Genomic DNA, 27,180 nt, shown 5'->3' with positions numbered 1-27,180 from the left:
AGCAATGGAATGATCCTGGCCGGGAGTGAGGCTGACAGCCCGGCCCCGGGCGCTGCGTCCGCCTCCTCCCGCTTCCTCCTCCTCCTCCGGGACTACGGCTCCCAGCAGCGCCCGGGCTGAAAGTGAAAATAAGCGCCAGGTTACGCTCCTGTTTGCGCCCTCCGCCTCTCTCTCCCTCCCTCCCTGGTTCCCTCCCTCCCGGCGGGCCGCACGTGTCCTTCCTTTCCCTTTTGTTTTCCGCCCGCAGGCCGGCTGCGCGCCCGGGACGCGCCCGCTCCCCCCGGCGCCGGGACCCGCCGGAGCTGCCCCCGGCCCTGCGCGGCGGTGACGGAGCTGCGAGTCCGGGCTGCGCAGGAAACTTTGCCGCTTGTGCCCGCGCTCCCCACATGCGAGTGGACAACGTGAAGCCGGCTGCTGCTCTTCCTGCCGCTCCCGCTGCCGCTCCCGCAGCGCTGCCCCCCGCTCCGGCCGCTGCACCTGCGCCCGGCCCCGGAGCCGCGCCGCGGCCGCTCCTCGCCATGTGGGACTAGGAGGGGTGCGGCGGGCTCCTCGGTGAACATGGATGCGGCGGGCAGGGCCGGCGGAGGGGAGCAGAGCCAGCCCGGCAGCGGCAGGGACGCCCCCGGGGACACGTCCATGGACCGCTACCTGCGATCTCAGGGCTTGTACAGGAAGAAGGTGGCCAAGGATGGCTCCTGCCTTTTCAGGGCTGTGGCCGAACAGGTAACCGGTTACATAAACAAAGCTCCTTCTCACGAAGGCATGGGAAGTGGATCTCATTAGTGGGTGGTAATTAGTGTTAAAACGCAGACAGGTATAGGTTAAGGTTATGCGGTCGTGTGCCGGTGAAAAACGTGACTTTTTAAAAATAATTTCCACCTTGCGAGGTGAGAGAAGTTCTGTGTGTTCAGCTGCCTCCTGCCACCAAGAAATCCTTATCTGTTTTTGACCTTCCACCGCCTCCTCAGAGCTTTTTTCAGTGTAAGATCTCAACATCGAAATACAGCTGCTGGGTATGAGATTGTCCAGGAAAAGGAATTTAAAGCTGAAAAGCCACGTTCTTAGTTTTGTTAATTGCTTGGCTGTAAAATTAGGGAAAGTGAGTAATTTATTTTCTGTTCTTCCTGTTGAATTCCCCTCCCCCATTTCAGTGTTAGTGTTAAAGGAAAAAAGCGACAGCGTCATCTTGTCTTAAGTACAAGCAAACAGCAGTGGGAGCTCTGGTGCTTCTGATTGTGGGAACCCAGATTCCTGTGCTAATTATACACAGATCACTTTTTTAATAAAATTCCTTTCCCCACTGAATTGATAAGTTCAAGCAAGCAAATACTATGTATTGGAAGTGGGTGGTTTTTTTATCTCAAGGGACTAGATATATATACAATATATATTGCTATTCTGACTTTTTCATTAATACATAGAAGTTTCTTTCACACTTCAGTGTTGGATAGAACTTTTTTTCAGCTGTCATGTTTTAACATCCCATTCTTATTATGGAATCATTTAGATTGGAAATGACCTCTAAGAAAGTAAGGTCTTTAATTCAGAGTTATTAAGTGTTTATCTACAAATTTGGTCTCATTTTTGTACTCTTCATTCAGAAAAACTGAATTTGGAAGTAGTTTATTTTCAGGGTCGTTTGTAAGGACTGCAAGAAACGCTGCAACTTAAATTGTCTGGGGCTTCCCTACGTTGTACTGAGATAACTTTTAAAATGTGATGAAAGTAATAGTTTTCCAGTAAAGATTTGAACAGGAGGTAGAATGCAGGTGTTGTATTTAGGGAACTGAATTCCTGGCTTCCAGAAAAGTGTTTGGCCAACAGGCCTCTTGAAGGGAAGGTAAACATGTGCTGTGAGACTTGCTTGGATTTTGTTTGAATGAATGCATGCATGTTGGTAGGTGGCTTCCTCATCCATTCCTGCTGTAACTTCCTTCAGTTAACTGAAGCCCTTTACAAAGGAGGCAGTTAAAGGTTAACAATAAATGCTATTCATTTGCTTCGTAAATCCTCATAAAATTGAAGGTTTGAATTTAGCAAACCTGTGAATTCTGCAGTTATTTAATTTTTCATTAAGTAATTGAGGTTTGACTTGCCTGAAGATGTTGCTGCTGAATGAGTATGCATATGAAATATTCTTAAAAATAAAACTAGAGTATTTCCAAGCCTGTATTTAGACAGCAGTCATTAATTATTTGTGGCCTGTCATCAAAACTCCTGCGATCCAATGTCACCTTGTTGTCTTGTTCCCTTTGCAGGTGTTGCACTCTCAGTCTCGGCACATTGATGTTAGGATGGCTTGTGTAGACTATCTTCGGAAGAATAGGGAGAAATTTGAAGCAGTAAGTATTTTTGTTTTCTTTGCCAGCATTTAAAAAAAGTTACTTTATTCCTTCCACTTTGGTATATTCTGCACTTCCCTGTGTTTGAGGCAGTATTCATCATAGCTAAATGCCAGTTGGTGCTGTTTAAGTTAATTAGCACATATGTGGTAGTAACTCATTTTCATAAGCCTGGAGAGACTTATGTATTCCTTGGACTGGAGTGATGTGGTGTGGGAGAAGTTTTTAATGCTCATGAGGAAAGAGAAGCAAACTTAATCTTCAGTAGTCTATAGTGAAGCTACTATAATTGGGATTTTAGTTTGGTCTAATGCCTACTTTAATAAAAGTTGTAAAATGTTCTTGTTGTGCTAATTAATAGCTTTTCCAGTATATAAGGGATTTGACTGATCAGATTAGTGAATTTTTTTTCAGGGTCTGCAGTTTATTATGCATTGCCACTGTAGTTTTTTTTCCCCCTAAGCATCTGTAACTAAGCTTTTCATCAACCATGGATGTAAAATATTTTGATATTCATTATACTTGGTCAGTGCTGTTGGTGTAACATTACAAATCCCTTTTTTCCCTTCCTTTTAAAAGATCATTAATCAATACTGATGCTTCTGTTTGTATGGGTTCTAGTGTATGTACTGTTACCTGATTTCCAGGACAGACAGAAGGGGAGTGAATATGTGTAAGGATTTGCTACTAGAACATTATTACTCTATTTTTCTGTTCTAAATTTAGCCAGACCCAAAATACAAAGACTGTTTTAGGTATGCACTGGCATAGGGAAGAGAAGGAAAGCAGGAGTAAGGGTGTGTCTTTGTGCTGTAATTTCTGACATAGTACCCTCAGCTCTCATGTGAGTGATCACATAAATGTGGAAGTTACCAGAAATTAATGATATAAAATACAGCAGATCTCTCTGGGACAATGCTGCTCTGACTTGACTCCTTCTGGTCGTTTCTAACTCTTGTATGTCTCTCTTTTTACTTCATTTTTTCACTGCTGACTTTTTAATCCCTTTCTTTCCAGAATTACCCCGCTCATTCCAATATCTGCTTCTCTACTTCTGTTCTCTTTTTCCATTGTGTAGTGTTTTGAAATTCCATGCCCTTTTTGACTCTTAAATATGTGTTATTACCCATATTGCTGTTGACCATCACTGCTTTATTAGCCCTAGCTGGTTTTAGTACAGTTTTAGTATTGTTTTGGTCTCTTTCATCCGAACTCCTGGTCCCAGTGTTCTTTTTTCCCTCTCAGACATTATCCCCAGATATGACCTGTCCCCTCTCCATTTTTGCTGTCCTTTTGAAAAGTCTCCTTTTTAAAAGTTTCTTGTGAGAGTAGGTGTTTCATATTTGTTCTCATTTCCCAGTGTTCTTCCTCCCGCGGGTACCTTGCTTCAGCTCTGCTGATCTCCTTTGCTGCCTCTGTCTCTCACTCTGCTTTGTGTTTTGTGCCTGAAATATACCAGTTATCTCTCTTTAAAAAACTCAAACAGCATAAACAGCAAATGCCTCTTTCCCTAATCTCGTGGTTCAGCTGTTTACTTGCTGCCTCCTCAGTAGTTATGCTCTATTGACATGGTGGTGCTTCCTGGAGTTCCTTTACTCTGCCTGTTGTTATAATTTCAGCTTAAATTTGTGTCTTTCTTTCCACTGATGCTGTTATAACCAAGATTTCAGGAGTGTAGCCACCATCTTCATTTCCATCCTCAGCCTTTCTTGCAGTGTTATCTTGAATTGCTGCTGTGTTACATTCATTCTCTTAACTCTTCAGTTTCCCATGGGAACTTCCTGGTGTCCTTCCTTTCTTCCTCTGTGCATTATCTTCATGTCATTTAATTTTGACACAAAAAGTAACTGCTGTCTGTGATCATATTTGGCTGATCCACCTTTTTTAACTTCACACCTGATTGTTTCTATCTAAATTAAAACTTTGGGCCAGGCTGGTTAGTTCTTCTTACTTCCAGATGGCTAAAACAGAACTTTTAGTCTCACTCCTCCACTCAGTTCTCCTTACTTTCTTGTTTCTTAATCACTGTGGGTAGAGGCCATCCAGCTTGTAGCTCAAGTTCATTGAGAGATTTCCTTCTTGGTTTGCACCTCTGTGCATCTTTATTTCAGGTAAATCAAGCAGATAGAGACTAAAGAGCAATTTTTAAAAGCAGCCTCTCTGTGGCCTGTGTGGCTGAAACACTTTGCAGTTAGGATGTCTCAGCAGTTAAGATGTCTCAGCTACTGCAGCATCTTTGTGTCTCTGCTCTTGGCAGATGTTAGATGTGAATTTGGCCTCCTCATGTGTGGTGGGGAGTGCAGTTGAAGGATCACTTTCTTGGGCTGGCACTTGAAGTGCAGCCTGGTTGTTTGCATCCTTTGCTGAAAGTAAAAGCAGTTTGAGGTGATACAGAACAGAGGAAAAAGTGGCTGTACTAGATCTTACCACTGCTTCTGTACTGCAGAAATGGGACTCCTGTTCCTGGTTGTCTATTGCTGTTTATTTAACAAGATGTTGGAGTTCAAGTCCACAATTCTCTCTTCAGTGATGCTCTGCATGCCTTAGATGAATTGCCCATAAACATCTACATCACATCATCTCTGCTTTCTTCCAGATTCCCCATTGGAGTTTCTTTTTTGGGGGGTTTTGTTTGGTTTATTTTACAGCTGTTTATGTGGTTATTTTCTGCAAGGCAGACCTGTGTGTTTGGCTGTTTATTCCTTCATCTCTACACCCCTTTATATTTACATTGTGAGCTTTGTGAGGGCAGGGGAGACTTCCATTTCCAGTGGTACATTCCCATTGGTACAGTGGGTCACAGGTTGGGGATTCCATATGCTGCACTATTCAAAATCACTAATTACTGATGGTTGTTTTTTCTTTTTTTTTTAATACAGTTCATAGAGGGGCCATTTGAAGACTATTTAAAAAGTTTGGAAAATCCACAGGTAAGTTAGACCTGATTTATGATAGAAAGCAAGTACTTTTGTTGAAGTTGATGGCTAATTGGATTTTTTTTCCTCTGAAGTGTTTTTGATTGAACTTAGGTCTTTGAATTACATGAATATATAGTTTTATGTATGTACTCTCTACTGTAAAATGATTTGGGGAATTGTGTTTTTATGGCTTGCTGAACAGATTCAATGTTCATATATTTATTTTCAACAATGATTTCTTGCATCTCTTGATCTGCTTATGAGGAGGTATAATTGTGTGTTTGTTTGAACTTAATTTTCTTTTGCTTTCAATACAGGAATGGGTTGGACAAGTAGAAATAAGTGCCCTTTCTCTTATGTACAAGTAAGAAAATGTTTCAATATGTTTTGCTGAGATAATTTCTGTTGTTTTGTTAGTAAATCAGTTGGAACAGCAAAGATAGAATTATGTTATACCATACCATAATCTGTAAAATTATAAATATATTTGAGAATTGCAGCTGTCAATAGATTAAATAAAAATAGAAAAGTGAGTTTGCAATGATGCCATGTATCTCACCTGCACAGCCAGATGTGAGTAATCTCATACAGTTATTACTTTGTTAATTTCAATATCCTGGTTTTTCTGTGAAGATTGCTTTTCTTCCTGTTACTCACCAAGGTTTTAGTACTAACCCTATTGCTCATATGTGAGCTGTACCCATTTCCTATATACTAAATCTTTCTTCACAAAGTAGTGAGAAACAATATTCTGAGTATCTATAACTGCTTTCTAATTATTGTGCAAGGGAGTGAGTAATCCACAGCATCTTCACTGTCTGCTGTTTATAAACTCATTAAAAATTCAGAATTTCAAAATGTTTACTGTAAATTAATGGCTTTGTCTATTGATGAGACAGCTGATAAGAGGAAAGAATCAGACTAGTTAAATACTACCTTTGGGCACTTTAAGTGCTACATGTGGGAAACTGTATGGAAATCTGTCTTTGCATTTGTGAGGTGAAGGGGCCAGCTCAGAATTGCGTGTCCTGCGTGGATGGGGGAGGACTGAGCTGAAAGTCAGAGCAAAGCTTGGCTCAAGAGGCTTAGTGAGAAGGGCTGGTGGTTACACTGAGCCAGGTTGTGGAGGGATATAACTCAATTTAAGTCAGCAGAACTGGATGCTTAATCAGATCAGAAACTGGATGGTCATGACCTGTTGTATTTCTGGCCATGAGAAATGTATTCTCATAAGCAGGAGCAGTTTATTTTGCAGTCGTGCCACACTGGTATCCAGGGCCACAGCTGATAAATGAAAAGAGACAAATCCTGGTTAATAACAGTGGGTTTTAAAAATATCCATTGAAAGCATCAGGAGGTTTTGTGGCACAGATGCAGCTCTTATCAAGTATTTCACTGCAGAGGTGAGCATACTGGAGTAATTATTGCTGAGCTTGTTTTGGGAAGACAGGCTTCTACTGAAAAGGCAATTTAGAGTCTCAGGGAAAGTAGGAATAGTGGTGGAGGTAGGGGGAAAGAGCTGCTCCTTCTCCTGTGTGCTGGCAGACTTAGGGGAAGTAAGAATTTCCTGTTCTGTTCCAGTAAGTGACTTTCAGACTTTTCAGGCATAGAATAGAAATTCAGTACAAATAGGTTTGATTTCCCTTTCACTCCTCAGACCTCTCACAAATATAGCTTGGTTATCTAGTAAATTTGCTTTGCTCCCTGAAGTGGGTGGGTCTTCTTTTCCTTTCAGAATTGCTTTTTTCTGAGTAGTTGTAAAATTTTTTTTTTAATCCAGAAACTGTTAATATACTCAATTATTTTGCATGACTGATAAGATTTTTGCCTATGTGAGAAAGAGTTCTTTGCTTAGCAGCCTGTCACCTCCTTCAAATTCTAAGAGAAAATTATGGATGAAAGGGAAAGAGAGAAAATATTTAAGTTTAAAATCACAATAGAGATTAATTATAGCAGAGAAACCACTAGGTGTTTTCTCTGGTTATGTATCTCCTTTAAATTTGACTTCAGTGCTCAAATTTTGATTGATACTACTTTTAAAATAAATTCTTCACTGTTACTTTTTTTTTTTCCAGGAAAGATTTCATAATATACCAGGAGCCAAATGCTTCTCCTTCACGTGTAACTGAAAATGGCTTTTCTGATAAGGTAAAAGGAAAAAAAAATAAAAGTCATGGCTATTGTGACAGGCTGAAGTAAGACTACTTTATAAACAGCAAGTAGTTGTGTGTGACTTTCATTATTCAACACAATGAGAAGTTCTGAGAATTCAATTTTAGCTGTTTATTTTGTACATGTTTAAGGCAGTTGTGCTGTCAATCTTCTTTTTAAATAAATGTGAGGTATTTAGGGTGTGGCATATCTTCCTACTAATATAAAATTCTGTAAAAATCAATTTTCAGGCACTAATCTCTGTCGTAAATCTTTTTGGGCTTTTGTTCAAATTCTGTTTGGTTTAAAGGACATCCACCAAACATTTTCATTGTTTTATTGACACATTGAGATCCTGAAAGATAACAAAGCACATGGGTGCCTTAAATTGAATTTAAAGGTAGTACTTATGAATAATAGAGATGCCTGAAATATCTGTGTGATTTTTTTAATAGGTATTGCTGTGCTTCTCAAATGGAAACCACTATGATATTGTGTATCCCATAGAGTATGCAGAGAAGGCTGCTCTGTGCCAGTGTAAGTATCAAGCTGTTAGTTAAAAACATCTTTTTACCAAAAATATTGAAGCTATCATTGTTAGGTTTCAGGAAAAGGCTTTGTTTGGAAGTTTATTGTAGTCATTTTCAGTGGCTTGGTTTTCAGTTTGAGTTGTCAGTGTATGATTACCATCTGAAATGGTGGAATGAGAACTGATTCAGCTGGTAACTGATTTTGCTCTTTCACTTTCTCCTTCTCTTCCCCAGCTCTGCTGTATGAGTTGCTCTATGAGAAAGTGTTTGATATGGATGTAAAGAAAATCATGGCAGAACTTAGTGCTGTTGGTGTGGCAGAGGAAAGTAATGGGAGCAGTGAGGTGTCTGCTTCGGATTCGGAGGATGACAACTGCAGGTAAATGAAACTGAAAAGTTGCCTGTGAACACGCACTAAATGAATTTTCTGAATTTCTGGTGGGTAGTAGAATCCAATAGTCAGGGTTGAAAACATTTAAAATTACTAAGAAAAGAAGCAGGAAGAGGTAGGGTTAGAAGTGTGAAAGAATGCAATATATATCTTCACTTACCTAAGGACAGGCTTCTGGCCTTCCTCTGTTCTTCCTGCAGTCTAGCTTTGAGTCTCTTTACATAAATGGATTCTTGCCATTGCAACATGTGCCTCTTCCTGTTTAGAGTAGCAGAATTCCGTGGGAGAGCTGTCAGGGTGCCAGTGTCTCTGAGAATGACTTGGCTTACTCTGCAGCTGAGTAGAGTTACAGGAATCTGATCCAACTTGTGTGCCTTCCACATCTGGGGGCTGGAATACCTGCTTGAGGTGAAGCTGATGGAGGCATACACTTACAGCTTCCTCCAGTTTGATCTGGGTTTATATTCTTTTTGCTGGATGCTTTAGCAAGCTTTGAGATTTTCACCTGACTCCTTTTGCACAGTCAGTCCTTCACAGTGCCATTTTTGCAATCTTACATGTTGGCAGTTTTTCTTCTGTTTAATAAGATCCTTAACTCTGGCTTGTGTGAAATTCCACTGAAACTGCAGAGTTGGTGCTGCATCAGTGGATCACATCCCCTCCTACTGATTGTGGCAGTCCTTCCCTAGGGCTCTGCTGTGTGGCATGTGGCAGCAGAAGTTCTTTGAGCTTTTGGGAGATGGTTTCTCCCACAGGTTGAAAACAACAGAAAGGAGGATAATGGAAATCATCACAAGTTAAAAAGAAAAAGTTCTGGGAGAGGGATTAGCTTATTTTTGTGTCTGGAAAAAAAATACTAGGGAATGTTGCCAATTAAAATACAAAATATTTCTGCCTGAGGAAACAATTATTATAGCTAAATGTCAGCTAATGGAAATCTTTATTCCTTTCTGTTCTTGGAGCTTTCCTGGGATCCAAATGTAGTAGCCTTACTCTGTATCTTTGGGATTCCTAAGAAAATATCCTGCTAACCTCCTTAGCACCTTTGGAAATAAGGTCATGTGCTCACTGGAGACTGTGGAACTCAATGTTTTTGATTTAAACCACATGTCCTATAATGCAGGGGCTGGCGTGTGTGTATGTGACTCTTGACCCAGTTAACACAAATTACAGACACTTTGCTGAGTTCATGAAGTCCTAAATCTTTTGCTTATCCTGAAGTTGACTTCAGCATGTTTCATAAGCCAGTTTTCCAGAAGATTCTTTTCATTTTATAAATATAAACTTTTCAATTATGTTGTTATTAAGTGCAGTAGTTTTGGGAGAAGTTAATGCTGACAGTTGCCTACAACTGTTGTAGGAAAAATACTTGGAACTTTCTCAGTGGAAAGTTTTTTTCTGGTGATGTCAGGTGTAGAAAATAAGAGTAAATTAGAATGCCTGATGGAAGTTAACTAACAGAGTAGGTTTTGGTTTTGAGGGGTTTTTTAAATGTCTGCGTTTGCAAGGTTTTCCTCATGTAGTTGCAAAAATTTTAAGAGGACTTTTGTTTCCCTGGCCTTCCACCCCTTGCTTTTTTTTTCCCCTAAGTGACAGCAAAGCACACATAAGATAGACTTCCTAAAATTTGTACTTAAACCCAAAATCTTACTTCATTATCAAAGAAAGCTATAGTTTCTGTTTTAGGCAGCTTTTTCACTTCAAGAGATGAAGATATTCTGTGATATGCTTATTGTCAGGAAAATATGTAGAGAATGGTGGTGTCACTTTTTTATCCTCTTTAGATGTCTTACCTGATTTTCAGGGCTTAGTAATGCTGTAGCTCATTATGAAAACATAACTTGCCTCTGTCCTATTGCAGAAGTAAAGCTACAACAGTTAGTGATATGAATGGCATGAAGTCTCTTTCTGGCAACAAGGTATTTATCCATTGGGATTTATTTTCTTTCCAATAACTTGTACTCGGCTATATTTTTGGTATTTAATGTTCATGAGAGACTCTTGAGTTAATAGCTTTCCTAACATGTAATATCCTAAAAACTGTCTGTTTCTTTGGAAAGTAATGGGTATTTTTGATGTGCTCAGAGGTGGGTAAGTGTCCTTTTTTAGTGCTGCTTAGTTCTTAGATTTGTTCTGACATGGTTAAAAGAACACAGTTTAGTTATTTTTTTCAAAGCTCTTTATGCTCTATATATTTTCAGCATTTCTGTGTGTCAGTACAAGGCTTGAGCCCTGTGACTGAAATATGCCAAGCTGGACATGTGTGTGTAGTTGACCTTTCAGCACTTTGTTCTGTTCCATGCAGCACCTTGAGAGCAATGGGAGTCCCACCTCGCTGGTGTTGCCTAAAAAGGTTCTGAAATCACTTGATCCCTTGGTTTACAGAAACATTGAATACGATGTTTGGCTCCGATCCAGATGGGGTGAGTAACACAATACTTCAAAGCTGCAGCTTTTGCAGCTGTGGGAAGTGAAGCCCTCCTGAAGAACTGATGCAAGTGGCACTTTGGGTTTTTAGTTTGGTTTTCCTCACATGGGTCACTGGGCAGATTTGGGGGCCTGAACACCTGGTTTGCATTTTTACTGCATCAGGAAAGTAATCCTTTTGCTATATTTAGACTAACAGTATATTACTGCTTCTCTATTTCCAGATCAGCAAAAACAAGATTTTTCTATTGCTGCTGGCATGCAATACTCCATTGGAGATAAATGTAAAGTAAGTGACATTGAATTGTAGTTTATAGACACAACATTTTGCTCAAGATGTCAATTTTCCCTCTTTGTTAAGTATTTTGATATTGCTACTTTATAAATACTTTTAGCTTGTGTCTTCAGCTGAGGATGTACTTGTCCTTTAATTGTTGGCAGTGTTCATGACTTACAGCGTGGTGTACAACTGATCAGTGCAATTTTGCATTAAAAAAATCACAAGGTTAACTCTGAGAGAAGCCTTAACATTAAGCATGGAACTGTATGTCCATGTGTTGGTTTGACACTGGAAATAGTGATTGCTCTGTGTATATTAACTTTGATAAAAATCTCAGCACTTCCCAGTAATGAAGTACAGCTTGCTTTAATTACTGCAGATCCTGAAGTTTTGGGCACTTCTTCTCAGGGTGTTGCAAGTGTGTTACACAATTGGTCTTCAAATTCTATTAAGATTTGTATTAAGTGTTGCTGCTTAAGAACAATCAAGGTTTGCCATTAAATTATGAATTTGTAGATTAGTCTCCTTAAGTGTGTTAATTAAACTGGTGGTACTCAGCTGAACATGTTCCCTTTCTAGGGCATTTGACCATCTATTACAGTTATTAATATTAATGACAAAATATTCAGTTGGGTTAATCATACAGCACAGGGGCTCTTTCAGTTTGTACTTTTTTATTTGTGTGATGGAATCAACCATAGTGACTAAACTGCAGGGAAAACACATCTCCAAGCCTAAAAAAAACCCCAGCCACAAAATACTCCACAAAGCCACAAGGCCTCAAACACCCTGGCTCCCAAACCAAACCAACCTAATGCTGAGTTGATTATTTATTGCTTCTTAGTACAGGCTTAAAATGTGCATTTAAGACCCTAAGGCTGTCTTGTGTGGTATTTATTTACAGATATTATTAGGAGAAAACACTCTGGTAATTACATACTCTATCTGTCAAAATTTCTGTGTATGTGGCAAGACAGTAAATATATAGTATAAAAACATGGCAGGAAAACATGAAGTGAATAGTGAAAATTAGAGTTGACCAAATAAATACAACTTTAAAGCCAAATACTGTAGTGAAACATTAAGGAATTTATTTTTTATACAACAGAAGAGTTTTTAGAACATAGAATGTCAGTCAGACAACTAACACTATGATCATGTCTATAGCACTTTTTTTGATTGTTCTTATAAAAACCTTCTGAAGAGTAACTCCTGAAGTAATTGATGTTCATTATGTTCCTAATTAGACTACATTTCACTGAAGTGAAGTGGATTTTAATAGGGAAAAGCTTTGAGTTTTATTGTGAGAGAGAGTGTTTTCAGTAAAGCTGAAAAGCCTGGCTGCACTGATTGCTTTTAACTTTCTCATGTGGTTTTGAAAAGCATATTTCATTAAGTAGGGTTCCTCAGCAAGCTGTTTGTGGGCTGTTTGTTTAGTGTTGTGTGTGTGTGTTTGTTTTAATAGTATTTTTATTTTGTTTTGAAGAAGCAATAGGGGTTGAAGATTGGCTTTTGATTCATTTATTGAACCGTGATGTGTATTTTTTAGGTCTTCTGTTGCCCAGAGGAAAATTTCTGTTTCTTATTGTTTATATTTTAAAGAGCTAGCTCCTCTCACAGTTGTCTGTGGAGCTAATCCACTTTTTTTTCTTGCTCTTGTTCTTTGCAGGTGCGCTTAGACCATAATGGGAAATTTTATAATGCCCATATTCAAGAAGTTTGTTCAGAGAATGGGCCTGTTGTTGTATTTGTAGAAGAGCTTGGAGCAAAGTGAGTGCTTAATCTCTTTTGGAAGGGAGCAACAAAGTGAAGAAAGCATTACTTTGGTTCAGAGTTAACTTCAGCCCCTGAAATGTATCTGTTTCTTTGCTTGGAGCAGTACTACCACAGATTTGTTAAGAAAGCATCATACTATTTAAACAAGGAAAAATTGATTATAATTTCGTACTTCTTTCTATAGTGCCAAGTAGTCTGGGTATTATTTGTAGAGTAGAATAGTAATTACATCAATAGTATTTTAATTTTTGTGCACAAGATTCATTCCTAAACAGATTGACAGCAGGCTAATAAGGTGTTGCTTGGACTTAATAATTAGATGCTGGATTTGTGACAAGCTTTTCATATTGAAAGATCCATTAGAGCTCCTCTGGTGGTTGAGTAGCTCTGCCTGATCTCATACAGGGTGCCAAGTTGCTCTTTAGATCAGCATCATCTTTGCCCTACCTGGGGCAAAAAAGTGTTTGAAGTTGTTGTTGTGGGCTGTGGATTTGATGCTTTTGGTTGTGTGGGGTGGGGTTTTTTGTTTGTTGATGTGTTTTGGTGGGGAGGGGGCAGGGAGAGAGCAGTTTGAGACATCTTGAGCTCTGCTATAAGTCCTGTGATGTATGGGTCAAAAAACCCGACACTGATTGTAGTTTGGGAAGAGGAAACACTTTCAATCAAGGTAAATGGGAAGGATGCCCATTAATCTCATTTGGTCACTAAAAAAATAATTATGATGATCTGAAGATTATCTTGCAGTTTGAATCCTTTTTGAATTGGAATTTAACCTGTTTGAATGAAGTAAATATATAATGAATATATTATGCTAGCTATATATTTACATTATTCTATTAATATAGAATATATTACATTATAGTTATATATTATATTACTATATTACTATATAGTAGGCTACAGTATATACTATACTATTATATTACTATAGAATAAATATATAAATAAATAACCTTTCAAATAATGCAAACAGTTGCTTGGACCATCTCTAGCATCCCCAATTAAAAAGGCAGTAATTGTTCTGGGATATACACCATCAATGTAACATCTTTTAATCTTGGCACCTATTGCAACATTGGTAATAAATTTATCTAAGTATATTGCTTTTACCTAATTATATTGCTTTTTGGGATCATTCTCTTTTTCTGTCTGCCCTGCAGGCACTTCACAAATGGCTGATCATTCTTTACTAAGTTTGTGTCAACTTGCTAGTTTCATGTAAAAAGGAATAAAAAAGGGTTTGCTGTTCTACACATTGCTTGAGTGTAGTCATAAAGGCAAAGAACTTTGAAAACAATGTTCTCAAAAATGGAAAGATCTGTCAGTATTAGTGAACGTGTGGTATTAATTTATGCAAGCCCCAGTCTGGTCTTTTAAGATATTATTCCCTCCATAATTCCTTGTTTTGTAGGCATGCTGTCTCACTGAAGAGCCTTAAACCTCTTCCACAGACCTCTCCTATGGAGGGCTGGAACACTGTGCCAGGGAAGAAGATAAAAAAGTTTTACCCAACATGGGGGCAGAATGCTCAGCCTGGTAGGACTGTACCTGTCTTTGTGTGGCAGAACCTCCTTTGTCAGATGTTTTGTCCCAAAGAGCTTAAAAGTATGATTAAAACAAAAGTCTTACCTGTTTTCACGTTGTTATCACAGATGCAGAGTGCAGAGGGCCAAAGAATCAGAGCAAGTCAATCAAACCCCAGTCAGCACTACCTCCTCGACTTCAGCATACTGTGGGAACCAGGCAGCACCAGTTCTTGTGTTCTGGGCCCCAACCTCATCAGACCTCAACTGAGCAGAAAGCTCCGGGCAGGAATCCTTCCCAGTCTGCAAGGTAAACCTGCAAACAGCATCTTCCCTGGCTTGAGCTCTTAGCTGAGCTTCTGCAAGCCCTGGTATCTGCTTCAGGTGCTTCCAGCATACTCTTCTGAATTACATTGCCATTGAATGCTTAGGAAGTGTCCCAAGTCCTTAAGAATACACATGTCCCAAGTCCTTAAGAATACACACAAGCACGGGAAAAATAATTTTTTTTTTTTTTGTGCATGGCAGAAACTGCCTACAAAGCCACATTTTTTTTCTTGGAAAGTAGATGTTAGTGTGGGTTATGTTGTAATTGTTTTTCTCGAAAGGTCCATTAAAGCACTGAGCTTTTGTGGTGGTTGAGTAGCTCTGCCTGATCTCATACAGGGTGCCAAGTTGCTCTTTAGATCAGCATCATCTTTGCCCTACCTGGGGCAAAAAAATGTTTGAGGTTGTTGTTGTGGGTTGTGGATTTGATGGATTTGGTTGTGTGGGGTGGGGTTTTTTGTTTTGGTTGGGGCTGAAATAATGCTGCAGGTGCTTCTTGGGCATGGCTAAGATCTTCCCTCAGCTTCTGCTGAACCTGTCATAGGGGACTGCTTTGTGTTCTGACTTAACATTTGAAAGGAGTATTAAAAGAGTGTTTTGCCTGCATTTGTTGGTAGTGCATTTTGATTCCTTGAGCTGCTGCAGCAGTTTCTATTTCCATACTTGCATCTTCCTTTCTCCTGAGGCAGGGGTTAGTGTTGGTTTGCTGCAGTTTCTGGGTGCGAGTGATGCTCTCTGTTTCCCTGCGCAGGAAGGCGGAGCGCGAGCGCGGCGAGGAGCTGAGCCACCACGGCGGCAGGGACTGTCACTACTTTGGGCTGTCCCCCGAGGAGCGCAGGGAGAAGCAGGCCATCGAGGAGTCCCGCTCCCTCTACGAGATCCAGCAGAGGGATGAACAAGCTTTTCCTGCTCTTTGCAATGTATGCTGCATTCCTTGTCATTAACCTTGCCTGTGAACCTTTCATTAGCCGTTGGTTTGCTGTCCTTGAGTCGCGCTGCAATTCAGAAATGAGGGATATTAGTTGTTTTGCACTTGCTTTGTAATTAGAAGCACAGGTATCTACAATGCTTTATATGTTAAAGATAAGAAAATACACCTAGTATATAATAATTTGTGTCCACCACACAGTGCTTTAGGTGTGTAAATATGGGAGACACGTGAGCATCTGTATTTGTAGGATTTTGGAGAGATCATTCTACTGATGCAATTTTAATGGAAGTGGGTGGGAGTCCCAGTACATCCAGGGAAGCGAGCAGATCCTATGGGTAAAGAGCTACTCTCCACATAGGTTTGTTCTAGAGATGTGTGGGGCTTTTTGGGTGTAAATCTTAGGGCAAACAAACAAGAAGGCTGGGAAGAAAGGCTTCAGTCTTTCTCCTAGTGAAAGACAGAGGTTGCTCTCTCTTGGGCAGTAACAGTTTGCTGTATTTGCTCACCTGCAGGAGGAGGATGTGATTTATTGTTTGAGTGAAACAGATTTTGTCACGTCAGCTAGTGACACAAATGCTCTTAAAGGGCACTTGGCAAAACGTAGCAGTGAATGTGAAAGAGGAGGTGAATGGCTCAGTGTCCTGCAGAGACTCCCCCCTTCCTCTTTCTGCCTATTACAGACATAAACATTATTTGTCATGAAGGCATAATAGTATCATAGCAGATGATGGTAAAGTGTCACTGGACTGATTACATGAAGTGATATTTCTGCTTTTGTCAACTTCTTCAGAACCAGTTAGTCTGTCAGGCTGCTACACAAACTGTGGATAATGTAAACCAGAAAAAGTTCTCCAATAGTGAAAGAAGAAACAGCAAGTGGACAGCAGAGGTGGAAGAGCAGAAGGAGAAAGGTAAAACTAAATGGGTTTTATTTGCTTGGTTTTGTTACCAGCAATTGAATTTATTCAAGATGGGGCATCTATTTAGGCAATGAAGGGAAAGTTATTCTAAGTAGCAATGCCAAACTAAACTGGGCTGGAGGGTAGCAAGGGTGTGGTTTGTGAAGAAAGTACATTTCCCTGCTTTGTGAATGTGGCTGAGAGAGTAGACTCCTGGCTGGAATTTTTGTAGTAAATGGGAATAGAAATGAGAAAAACTAAGACTTGTCAAAGCTACCCTAAATTAGGTCCTTTTGAAATTCTAGAGTGTGTGGCAGAAAGTGCCAGTGGGAAGAGCCTTAAGAGTAATTTATGAAGCAGGTAAAAGCATTTACTGTGGCATGGTTAAGAATTAGCATACCTTGGTACAGGAGGTGGAGAAGAAGGGTACAGAAGGGTTGGAAAAACAAACCTGTTTACAGTAAAAAGCTCTGTCACATGGTCAAAATTTTGTTTGGGTTTTCTCTCTCCCCCCAGTCGGTTACAACACTTCAGCTTCTCTTCATGGACTTAAAGCTTTTCCTCCTCTGTGAGGAAGTGGAACATGGCAGTAATAGAAGAAAGCTGTAGGTGCCAGGAGGAGGTAGTTAGTAAATCTCTGCTAATTGCAAAGGAATTTTTTAAGGAACGTTCACATTTTTTAAGAAATGTTCACGTAGAGAAAGCTGGAGAGAAAGTAAAGACTCCACTGTCATGATGAATTTGGCTGAAGGGCATAGCATGTCCAGCTTTCTCTGCTTTTTGTGACACTCACATTTGCATTGCCTCTTGTGAAACTAGGTTAACAATCCTATGGGAATCAAGTATGCTTCCTTCTGAGTGTTTAGGGATTTCTATTGCTGCTTGGGAATTTGGCAGTAATTCTCAAAATCAATGCTGTTTCCATTTATACTGCTGTCTAGTTGTGACAGAGTATATAACAAGATTTTAAAAAGTCTATATCTACTACTGAATAATCTGGGCATGAGTTTGATTGACAAGCAGTGATAGCCAGGTCTGAACATAAGCCAGAACGTGAAGAGCTTGTTAGGATCCTATTATGTCACAACTGTTTTTTAACTGTCTTCCCCACCAAAGTGTTTGCTGGTGCTTGAGGAATGAAACTTTGTGCAGCAGTCTGAAAACTTTTTTTGATCTTTTAATCCACTGCAACATTCTAAATTTTTTTTTTAATCAGTCAAAAGTAGACAAGACTTTGAGCTTCTTTTATCTTAGCACTTCAATATGAAAATGCCAATCAGAGCACTTTCCCTTTAAGAAAAGTACAAACTTTGGTTTCATTAGGAGCACTTTAGGATGAATATATTTAAAGGGACAGCTGCATTTCATTCCTGCTTTCCCCAAGCATCACTGAAATGGTTTCCAAACATCACTAAAGAACTCCTGTAGAGTTGCAGAACCCAGATTGAAGTAGCTGCTCTGTTACTATCCAAATAACTGTTTGTTTTAGGATGCTTTGATCTTTGGTAAAAATAGAAATTTAAGTTTTCTGAAGTGGTTATATACTAAGGTATAGGTTTAGTTTTGAAAGTTTAATTTTGGAAAGACAAACTAACTGGCTTAAGTTTTGATAGCCATAAGTGGTGTAATGGTTCATTTACTAGGTTATGTCTTGGTGTTGCAGAGTCAAATTCCAGGCAGATCCACTTAAGTCAGAAGCTTGAGCCAAATTCATCTGAGGTAATCTTAAAGAAAAGACCAAATTTTTTTTTAATGTTATTGCTTCTCTGGTACATGATTAGCAGAGCAATAGCTGCCTTTAGAGCTGTGATTGCTGCTGCTGCTTTACAGCTTTTAGTGAAATACTCCTAAGGCTGGAGGCTTGTATTTCTGTCAGCTTTCCTCAGCCCTGTAACCTATACTTAGTCTTTCTCTGCAATCAGAGTCCTCAAACCTGGGCTATTGAGAGCACTTACAAATCTGGATTTGTAATTGCTTAGTACAGTCTGTACTTCCAGTATAATGGGACCACAGAAGATTTGATGTTTGCTAATAGCTATTGTGCTAACAGACCATGAGCTCTGAAGTTCAGCGAAGATTTATGGCCTCTTGTTGGCTTTTAACCTTTGCTGTCCTTTCAATGAGCAAAATGTCACACTAGTATAATATGTGATGGGTGCTTAGCCCACTTTGTATGGAGTGTGGTTTACTGTTTGTGAATAACTCTTTGTAAAGTTAATCTTACTATTAGACTAGCTGTGTATGTTGTTTCTAACTTTGCTTTAGAAGAATAGTCAAGATGAGAGTTATCCAAAAGCTTCATCTCCTTTGGAACAAGTAAAAACAGATTCTCCGATTCTTGCTGAGCAAGTAAGAAATGTTTGTTTGATTTCAAAGTTTTCCAGTCAGGAGACTTCAGACAAAGGGGAGCTCCATCACAGCCACGTATGTATCACAATACTGGCTTTTAATTACACAGTCATTTCTATGGTGATAATGCTGAAATTTCATATTTACAGTTAGGAATCTGTTATGTCCAGCATATAGATTGTAAGAGGACAGCCCCTGATAGAAAAGTAAATCTGTTATTTTCTGAGAGAGGGGTTATTTCATATCTTTCTACCAAGGTAGAAATTTAAGTTCTTTAGCTTTTCCTTCTCAGGTTTCTCTGAGGTTATTGGTAATTGCTTGTGAGGGTGGCTTTTATTTTGGGTGGGAGATACTTAAATGTAAAGCTTGAGGAGGTGGTTCTAGCACTGATGGCTCTGTGGTACAGGCATGGCTGGACAGAGCTCAGAGATCTGCACACAGTGATGCAGCTCAGGTCTCTTTGGGTATGTTCCTAGTTAGTACTTCCCTGTGGGTGTGGTGCTAGTCCAGATAAGGCTGTGAGTTCGTCAGGGTCACCAGCCATGACGGGATTCAGATTTGTTTGTTTTTCCAGAACCTGACTGAGTGCTTGCCCAGCGTAACTCCGACACCCTCTCCAGTCTTCTCTGAGGTGCATTTACCTCCAGCAGTGCCTTCTGTACCAGCCATTGTGCCAGCTTGGCCAAGTGAGCCAGCAACATATGGACCAGCAGGTTTGCAGACATACTAACATAAATCAGAAATTACTAACCCTGGAAAATACTTTAACTCTCTTACTAAGTTGAAGATAGACCCAGGAGACAGTGTCTTGTATAATTTCACATTCCAAAGGCAGGCATTCATAGGAATGTAGTTTCTCACTGCTGAAAGCTAGTGAGAGTTTTAACACATCTTTGATTGCCTGTATGTACAGTTTGTTTGACTCCCAACCTGAAAGGTACAAGAGGGTTGTGTACTTCATTGGCCTTTTTTCCTCTTGAGTGGGATAGCATTGAGTTTTGAGGATCTGCTTAAGGTAGAACATATTGTCAGCATGTTGAAACCTGGTGAGTGTTTGTGCTCTGTATCCCATGTAACAGCAGGCTCCTTGGTTTACTCCTGAGGACTCAGCTTGGGACTTGTATGTCTGAAACTAATGAGATCCATTTGGACCTGAGCTGCAAAGCCAGTGTAATGGGTTTTGGTGTGCTGTGCCTATCTTGTGGTCTGTGAGTTAGAATCAGTAGTGCTCATTAGACCAGGTGCTGCATTTTCTCTCACACTGCTCCTTCTGTACAAGAACCAGCTTTCAGATCAGCCTGCTTTGTTCACATGAGACAGTCACAATCCTATCTCACTTGACCGTGTCTGTGACAGAAGATGTGCAGCCCAGTTGATCTAAGCTCAGATTCAGAGTTGACTCTAAATGACTAGTCAGAATGAGAACTTCAGGGATTCACATGAAAGTTTCAGTTCACCCATTTTTTCCTCCTTCCTATTTCCTTCTGGCATTCATAATTTTTAAAAAGAAACATGAGATCAGTTTAGCAATTTCTGGAAAGCTTAGCTAAATTGTTTCAATCTTTCTGAAAACTATTCTCTGCATTTTGAATCCTGCTTTTCTGATGTCTTTTGGTTTGTGATTATTTATCTATATGTACATATCTATAGATATGCATTGATACCTGTTCTCTTTTGTACATATATATGTATCTGTTTTGGGATTTTTTCCCTCTAGGTATTCCAACCCAAATACCTGCTTCTTCACTGATGCCAGGACCAGCCACGGGACCTGACTCTATTGTATCACAGGCTCAGGTAACATCTGCTTCAGGTGCTGGAGTTCCTGTGTGGCTACAAGCAGTTAACCAGCCTTTAATGCCTTTGCCTCAGACTCTGAATCCCTACCAGGATCCGCTCTACCCAGGATTCCCTTTTAATGAAAAGGGAGAAAGAGCTGTTGCACCTCCTTACTCCCTGTGCAGTACTGGGGATGACTTACCTAAAGGTGAGAAGTCTGAATTTGACACCATTTTTTCTAATAGGTCTTCTTTTCTTAAAATGTAGATAAACACAATTTTTTTTGGTCCTGTTGTCGTTCTTTGTCCAAAGATCCAATAGTTGTCATTCCATGATTTAAGATGTGGGAGGGAATATTGAACAGAGTTGTAACTCTTTAGTTTGTATTGCCAACACTGTGACTGTTTCAAGTGGTTACACCTGGAAATCTGGTAGGATCACTTTGTAGCTCTTAGCTTGCCCCATCATAACTTGAGGTTTTGTGCATGTAAAGAATTATCTTTGGAGAAGTGCTCCTGTCAGAGTAATAGGTTTGCTCATGTCTTGTAAAAGCTTGGAAGCTGTTGAGCATTTCCTTACTGACCTGGGAAAATACAGGTTTTAGCATACTATGAATGCAAGGTATGTCCATAAAGAACATCTCATGTCTGACTGCACAGTGGTGTTTGTTTAGTGAAGGGTTTCTTTAACAACTAGAAGTTCACAAACTGTTAAAACTGAAATTTAAACTGCTGTTGTGTTCTAGATACCTCACTGTGGCAAAAAACCCCAACTTAATCAATTGAAGACATGCAAGTAGTAACTTAATATTGGTGTTCTCTACTGAAATGGAACTTCATGAAGTTTTTGTATCAGATGAAATATTTTAAGTCCTTATAAATATTCTTCCTTTTTTTTTTAGATAAGAATATTCTTAGATTTTTCTTCAATCTTGGTGTGAAGGTAACTCTTCAAACTTCCTTATGTTTTCATTTTTGTTACAAAAACCGCTTGTGAATAATTGTTGGCACTCAGAGTGCAGAAAATTTGTTGCTGCAGGTGTACATTTCAAGTCCATCTTTCAGATTGAAATACTTCCTTATTTTGTGTTCTCTTAACTGGGATTCCAGCAGTTGTCCACAGTGCACTTCAAGTCAGCAGAATTCAAATTCATATCAGTAGCATAGTGAGACCTGGCTTCCAACTGTGGCTGCATAGCCAGCAAATTGTGCTTTACAAAGTCACAGATAAATTGTGAATGTGAAGATGGTTCTTTTGGATGGCACATATAGGGAATGAGAAAATGCCCTCGGACTTCAACCATGGCTGTGTACTGGCAAAGCCACTGCGGTGCAGATCCCAAAATCTTTCCCTGGGGCCACTCCCTTAAGCACCCTGCATGTCTGTTCTTTTTGCTCAGGTTAATGATGATAGTATTCTATCCTTTGAGTAATTATCGTAGTGTGTATGTGTAAATGTGGTGCACATCTGTGGTGAGGCTGGGGAAGAGGCTTAGCCAAAACCCAACATTTTCCATTGCTTGGCAAGGCAAAGTTGTTTGCTTTCTTTCTCCCTTCTGCACAAAATAATGTTCCTTTTTTACCTTCTTACTCCTGTCAGGCAAGGTGCTGAGAGCTCTTGGGCTTATTTCATGGGACTTTGGCCATAGCAACGATATTGTTTTGTGTCTGGGCATGGAAAGGGAATATTCAGCACAGTTTCCAATGTCAGTTTGATTCCTCTGCCTAATAGAAGTCTCTGTGCTTAATAGGAGATCCATAAGTCGTTAATTGGCAAGTTGTCACTCCATTGCATTCAAACAGCCTGAGTTTCCTAAGATGACATGCTTGGGACTCTCCTTACTGCTGCTGTGGATTATTGAGGTTCTTGCCTGTCGTTTGGTGCTTCAGCACCATCTGCTGGTCCCAGCCCACGTTCTAGTGCTGCTGGAACTGGACCAGTGCTGCTCTGCTGGTGTCACAGGGCACAGCAGGCCCAGGAGATGCCCTCTGCATTGTCTGTCTGCTGCTCTGCTCCAGACCCTGCCCTGCCCTCACCCTTCCCCTGCCCATTGAGAGGGAAGGGGCTCCTGCAGAGGAGGTCTGCATAGGCTTTCCAGGATGGTTTGCTCCAGGAACTGTCTCTACAGAGTCCAGTTCATTGATGTGGAGGTGGAGAAAAGGGAAAGGACAACTTCAGTGTAGTGGCCTTTGCAAAGTGAGGTCTAGAAGAAATTGCCAATTAGTAAGTGTGATTCTGGAAAATGAGTTTGAAATGTTTCTCTTCAAAAACATAGCTAGAGTGTGACTTACTAAGTCAAGCTTTATGTCTTTAACCATATAGAAATGGATACTAAGTTTTCTTACTGGTCATAACTGTTGCCCATTTCAACTGCATTTGGAAGGAAAACAAAAAATAAGAACACCATCCTAGAGTCATATGATTTAGAATGGAGGGCAGTCACTGTAAAGAAAATTCTTTTTCTTTATCTCCTATATTGTTTTGAAATGGTAAATGACTGATGTGCTTTTATGTCTCTCTGAACATTCAAAAGACCAAATAACTGATTGAAATCTTTTTTCTTCCCTGCTGTCTTGCAGGCATACAGTTGTCCCATGTGGGCACCCCATTCTTACCTGTACCCCCTGCACCAGGCCTATTTAGCTGCTTGTAGAATGTACCCAAACGTGTCCCTTCCTGTGTATCCGCACAACCCCTGGTTCCAGGAGGCTGCTCCAGCTCAGAACGAAAACGACACTGCACGACCAAACAGGCACTTTGTCCAGACCGAGGCCAGGTCCAATGGTCAGATTCCACAGGTTGACAGATCTCCATCACTGCCTCTGATCATACCTTCAGCTCAGGTGACGGAAAGTCAAGGACAGGTCTGTGTCGAACCGGAGAATCCAGCGCAGGCTCTTCATGCCAACTACGAGGAGTCCCTGAGAGGGAAAAATATGTTCCCGCAGCCTCCCTTTGGACACAATCACTTCCTAGGAGCTGTTCCAATAGCGCCTCCTTTCTTTCCTCACTTCTGGTATGGGTACCCAGTTCAGGGTTTCATTGAGAATTCAGTAGCGAGACCTAACGTTGTCTTGTCTCCTGAGGACAAAGAGGCAGCAGCTGGCACCTCTGCCAGCATGTACGTGGGCAAAGAGTGCAGCCCTCCAGTTCCTGGAGTGAACTGTGCAGAGCAGCTCCAGAAGACCAACAGTGGCTCCAATACCGTCCCATTCCCAGTGGCTGCTGCAGGGACCCCAAAAGACACTTCGGCCAGGGCACCTCAGCTGGAGCAAACCTGTCCTGCTGCTCCTAAGCAGAAAGCAGCCGGGCAGCAGCATCGCCCTCCGCAGACGCAGGGCCCGGAGAGGCCGACGGCAGGGCCCAGCACGCAGGCACTGCTGGCAGAACCTCCCAAAAACGAACTGAAAGCCGGCACTCCCGGCCGGAAGGAGAGGCCTGCTAAAGGGAGAGAGTCCAAGGGCGCTGGGAACGCGCAGCTGGACAGCAGGGCCCAGAGAACGAGGGAGGAGAGCTCTGAGGACGACACGGAGGTTTCCGACATGCTGAGGAGCGGCAGGTCCAAGCAGTTCTATAACCAGACTTACGGAGGAGGCAGAAGGCCCAGACCTGACAGGGGTTATTCCAGCAGGGGAGGATACCAGTTCCAAAGAAACGAGGAGGCCTGGAAAGGACCACCCAGCAGAAGCAGAGATGACGGCTACCAGTATCAGAGAAACTTTAGAGGGCAGCCATATAGGAACGACAGGAGAAGGGCAGCACTGGGAGATAATCAGAGAGGGCAGCAAGCGTAAAATGAGTGGATAATTGGAAAATTTAAGCAAAAAGTAATTTGAAGTAGCAGTTTAAAATCCTAATTTCTTTTTAGTGAAGTTCAATGATGTTTAATTTTGGGCTAATTTTTGGCAAGTAAAGACTTAGGAGGATGTAAAGTCCTACCATAGGGTTTTCGGGGGGGGATTCTAGAATTTGTTTGGCTTAGCAGTTTTTCTTCAATGTCAAATTAGGAAAAAAATTAGGTTTAGTGTTTGATAATTTTTTTCCCCACAAAGGTTTCCGTTTGTGATAGAAAATGGGTATGTGCGTTTACTAGAGTGACAAATGACAGCATTTGATGTGATCTAGATTCTAAAATTGACAGTAACATTGCACCAAATATAAATGTATATTTTATCATACAATGCCTTAGTTCTGAACTGAGCTAAAGGAATTCTCAGCCTACTGCACTGTTGTCTCTGATATGCTTCCAACCCAAAGGCCTTTCATCTCAAAAAGAAAAAAGTATCTGTCAAACTTGAATGTTTCTCTTGTGTGTTACACGTATGGCAGCCAGCTAACCCTGTGTCTTAGGTATGTTGTATATAGTTCTTTTCATAATCATAGGGTATATTTTTGAATTTTAAAAAGCATTTATTTGTTGAAATCAAAATCAAGACAAGCGGTCAAGAATACCTGTGTATGAACTGATAAGAATGGCTGTTTCCACCACGAATCCTTCTTAATGCTGGTGTGACTAGAATGGTGCCTATGCCAACTGAATAATTACAAAGACAATAAAAATGTAGATGCTATGCATTTCCAAAATAATTCTGCATCTGTTATAATAGCAGAAGTTTTTTTAATGCCACTTTAACACTAATGCACTGACAAATCCTAGATATTTTGTGAGGAGATGCATAAAGTACATGTTACATTTTTTTAAGTTTGTATGATTGAGCTACTGTTCAGTATTCTTTTGTTGTTGCACTGTTGATGTTTTGCATGTACAACTCCTTGCTGGAACTACTTTTAAAAGCAAGAATGGAGAGTCTCAGTGTGCTCTGCTCTTCCCTACAATTCAGAAGAAAGTGGCTTCTGCCTTATATTTTTACACTGTGTCAGAGTTCTGATGCTGTTTCTTCTGAGCCCACTTACGATCTCTGCAGTGTTCCTGTTGCCTTTGCAGCCTGGATGTTCAGCTGTCCAGGCTCGGAGAGTGCAGTGTGCACAGTATTCACTCAGCTCTGTTGCTCTGTAAAATTGAACTGTTGTGTATATTTTTATATCTCTGTATACAGTAGTGTAGGTGACGGTACCCATTCATTGTGTCTGAGATTGTACACCCTTGGTGCAGATACCAGAGTGATAGTTACATGATAAAGAGTTTGTTTTCAGATGCATGCTATGTATAAAACCCTAATTAAAATAAATGTTTTGTCTTTTCACTTGCTTTCTAAATTATATGTATTTAAACCTGTTGCAATGGCATGAAATGAAATGTTGTTCTTACAGGGCCAGTTGTAGTAAGCAGTAGAATGATGACCAGCATATGGCAGGCAGCGAACAAAAAGCAACCATAAACTCAATTTGGAGTTTTTGTTCTTAGGGGTCATGCTGGAGGCTTTTTGGTTTTTCTTTTTTAAATCTAAATACTTTTCCATTCAGGATTTCAAAAGAGGCAATCTTCACTTTTTCAGGTGGAGAACGAAGCAAGCACTGAAGCATTTAACTGTTGTTACCATTGAGATTCTCTGTTTATTTTAACTCCTTTCAAAATCATAACGAGGGCTGCATGTTGCGTTTACTGGTGAATTTGAAACTCTAGCTCTACCCCAAATTTGTGCAGCAGTCACTGAACGAATCATTCTGTCCTAGAGCAGGTAGTTCATCACAAGCTTTGTTGCAAGAATGAAGCTAGGAACACTTCCTCACAGAAATCTGTTGGGAAACACTGGGGAAGAGAGGCATGGCAGTAACTGGGAGGGATATGCTTTTAGAATTTGCATTTAAAAAACAACTTCTTTCACCTGGGCCTACACTGCCTTGTGATTCTAGGACAGTGAAGGACTGGAAGGTGTAGGTGTATTTTCTCCAGGGCTGATCAAGTAAGTCTGGTTTCCTCTCTTGCTGAAGGAGTAGTAGTAGACTGGCCTGTGGCAAGATGTTTTAATTGCAGGATCCTCCTGTTAATACATGTAATATTCAGCTGCGTGACACACAGCTGAACCACATCTTTGCCTTATCCTTATCACAACTGATTCAGAGAAGATTGCACAACTCCAGTCCACAGGGAGTTAGGCTGTGCAGAGGAGAACAAGTTCAGTCAGCCTGTGGAAGTTTTGTCTGACCAGCATGGTTGTGTAGGGCTGCACTCAGTACCTGCACTTCAGAGTCCCTGTGCTGCTGTAGTACAGGTGCACTGCTGTTACAGACAGAGGCAGTGTGGATATAATGCTCAGTACTGCCAAGGTTATGAAATAGCCATGTTGCTAACACACAGAATGGCAAAAACCCACAAATTACCTCCACTCCTTTCTGAGGCAAAAATGTAAACAAGGAACAAAGCCATGTTTTCTTACCATGTTTTTCACATGCCAGTGAAGGCAGAGAACTGTTGAATGGAAAATACCCTTCCTTCCTTTAAGACACAGAGCTGAAAGTTGTTTTTTGCATGTCTGCTTAAGTAAGCAGGAATATTTAAATTTTCCTTCTGGTTCCCTGAAGGACCTTATTGCATAGGGAAGTTTTTTAACAATGTTTATTCAATTTTTTTTCTTCTTTGTCATAGGAAAGATCAA

The 27,180-nt window shown here is 40.5% G+C and overlaps 1 protein-coding gene across 12 annotated transcripts; it reads left to right on the top strand.

Annotated features, from left to right (window-relative positions):
- Window positions 1–278: 278 nt before the first annotated feature.
- Window positions 279–26,525, top strand: OTUD4 (OTU deubiquitinase 4). Of its 12 annotated transcripts, none has more exons than XM_054296086.1 (22): window positions 286–723; window positions 2,259–2,342; window positions 5,222–5,272; window positions 5,578–5,624; window positions 7,336–7,408; window positions 7,867–7,948; window positions 8,176–8,320; window positions 10,194–10,251; window positions 10,638–10,755; window positions 10,984–11,048; window positions 12,709–12,809; window positions 14,227–14,351; window positions 14,468–14,648; window positions 15,417–15,585; window positions 16,387–16,507; window positions 18,159–18,214; window positions 18,761–18,919; window positions 19,419–19,557; window positions 20,562–20,641; window positions 20,735–20,831; window positions 21,525–21,565; window positions 23,203–26,525. In XM_054296086.1, the coding sequence occupies exons 1-22, from the start codon at window positions 559–561 to the stop codon at window positions 24,415–24,417; spliced, it is 3,372 nt and encodes a 1,123-aa protein (XP_054152061.1). In that variant the 5' UTR covers window positions 286–558; the 3' UTR covers window positions 24,418–26,525. The 12 variants fall into 12 exon arrangements, with proteins under 12 accessions (XP_054152069.1, XP_054152066.1, XP_054152064.1 ...); XM_054296085.1 differs by having other exon boundaries at window positions 20,717–20,831; XM_054296087.1 differs by having other exon boundaries at window positions 18,872–18,919; window positions 20,562–20,831.
- Window positions 26,526–27,180: the final 655 nt, after the last annotated feature.

The sequence above is a fragment of the Melozone crissalis genome, unplaced genomic scaffold (genome assembly GCF_028551555.1).
Source record: "Melozone crissalis strain CALT ecotype California unplaced genomic scaffold, PUWL_Pcris_2 ptg000006l_1, whole genome shotgun sequence".
NCBI classification, from domain to species: domain Eukaryota; kingdom Metazoa; phylum Chordata; class Aves; order Passeriformes; family Passerellidae; genus Melozone; species Melozone crissalis.
Note: the sequence above shows the minus strand (reverse complement) of the source record. Positions and strands in the feature narration are given on the sequence as shown.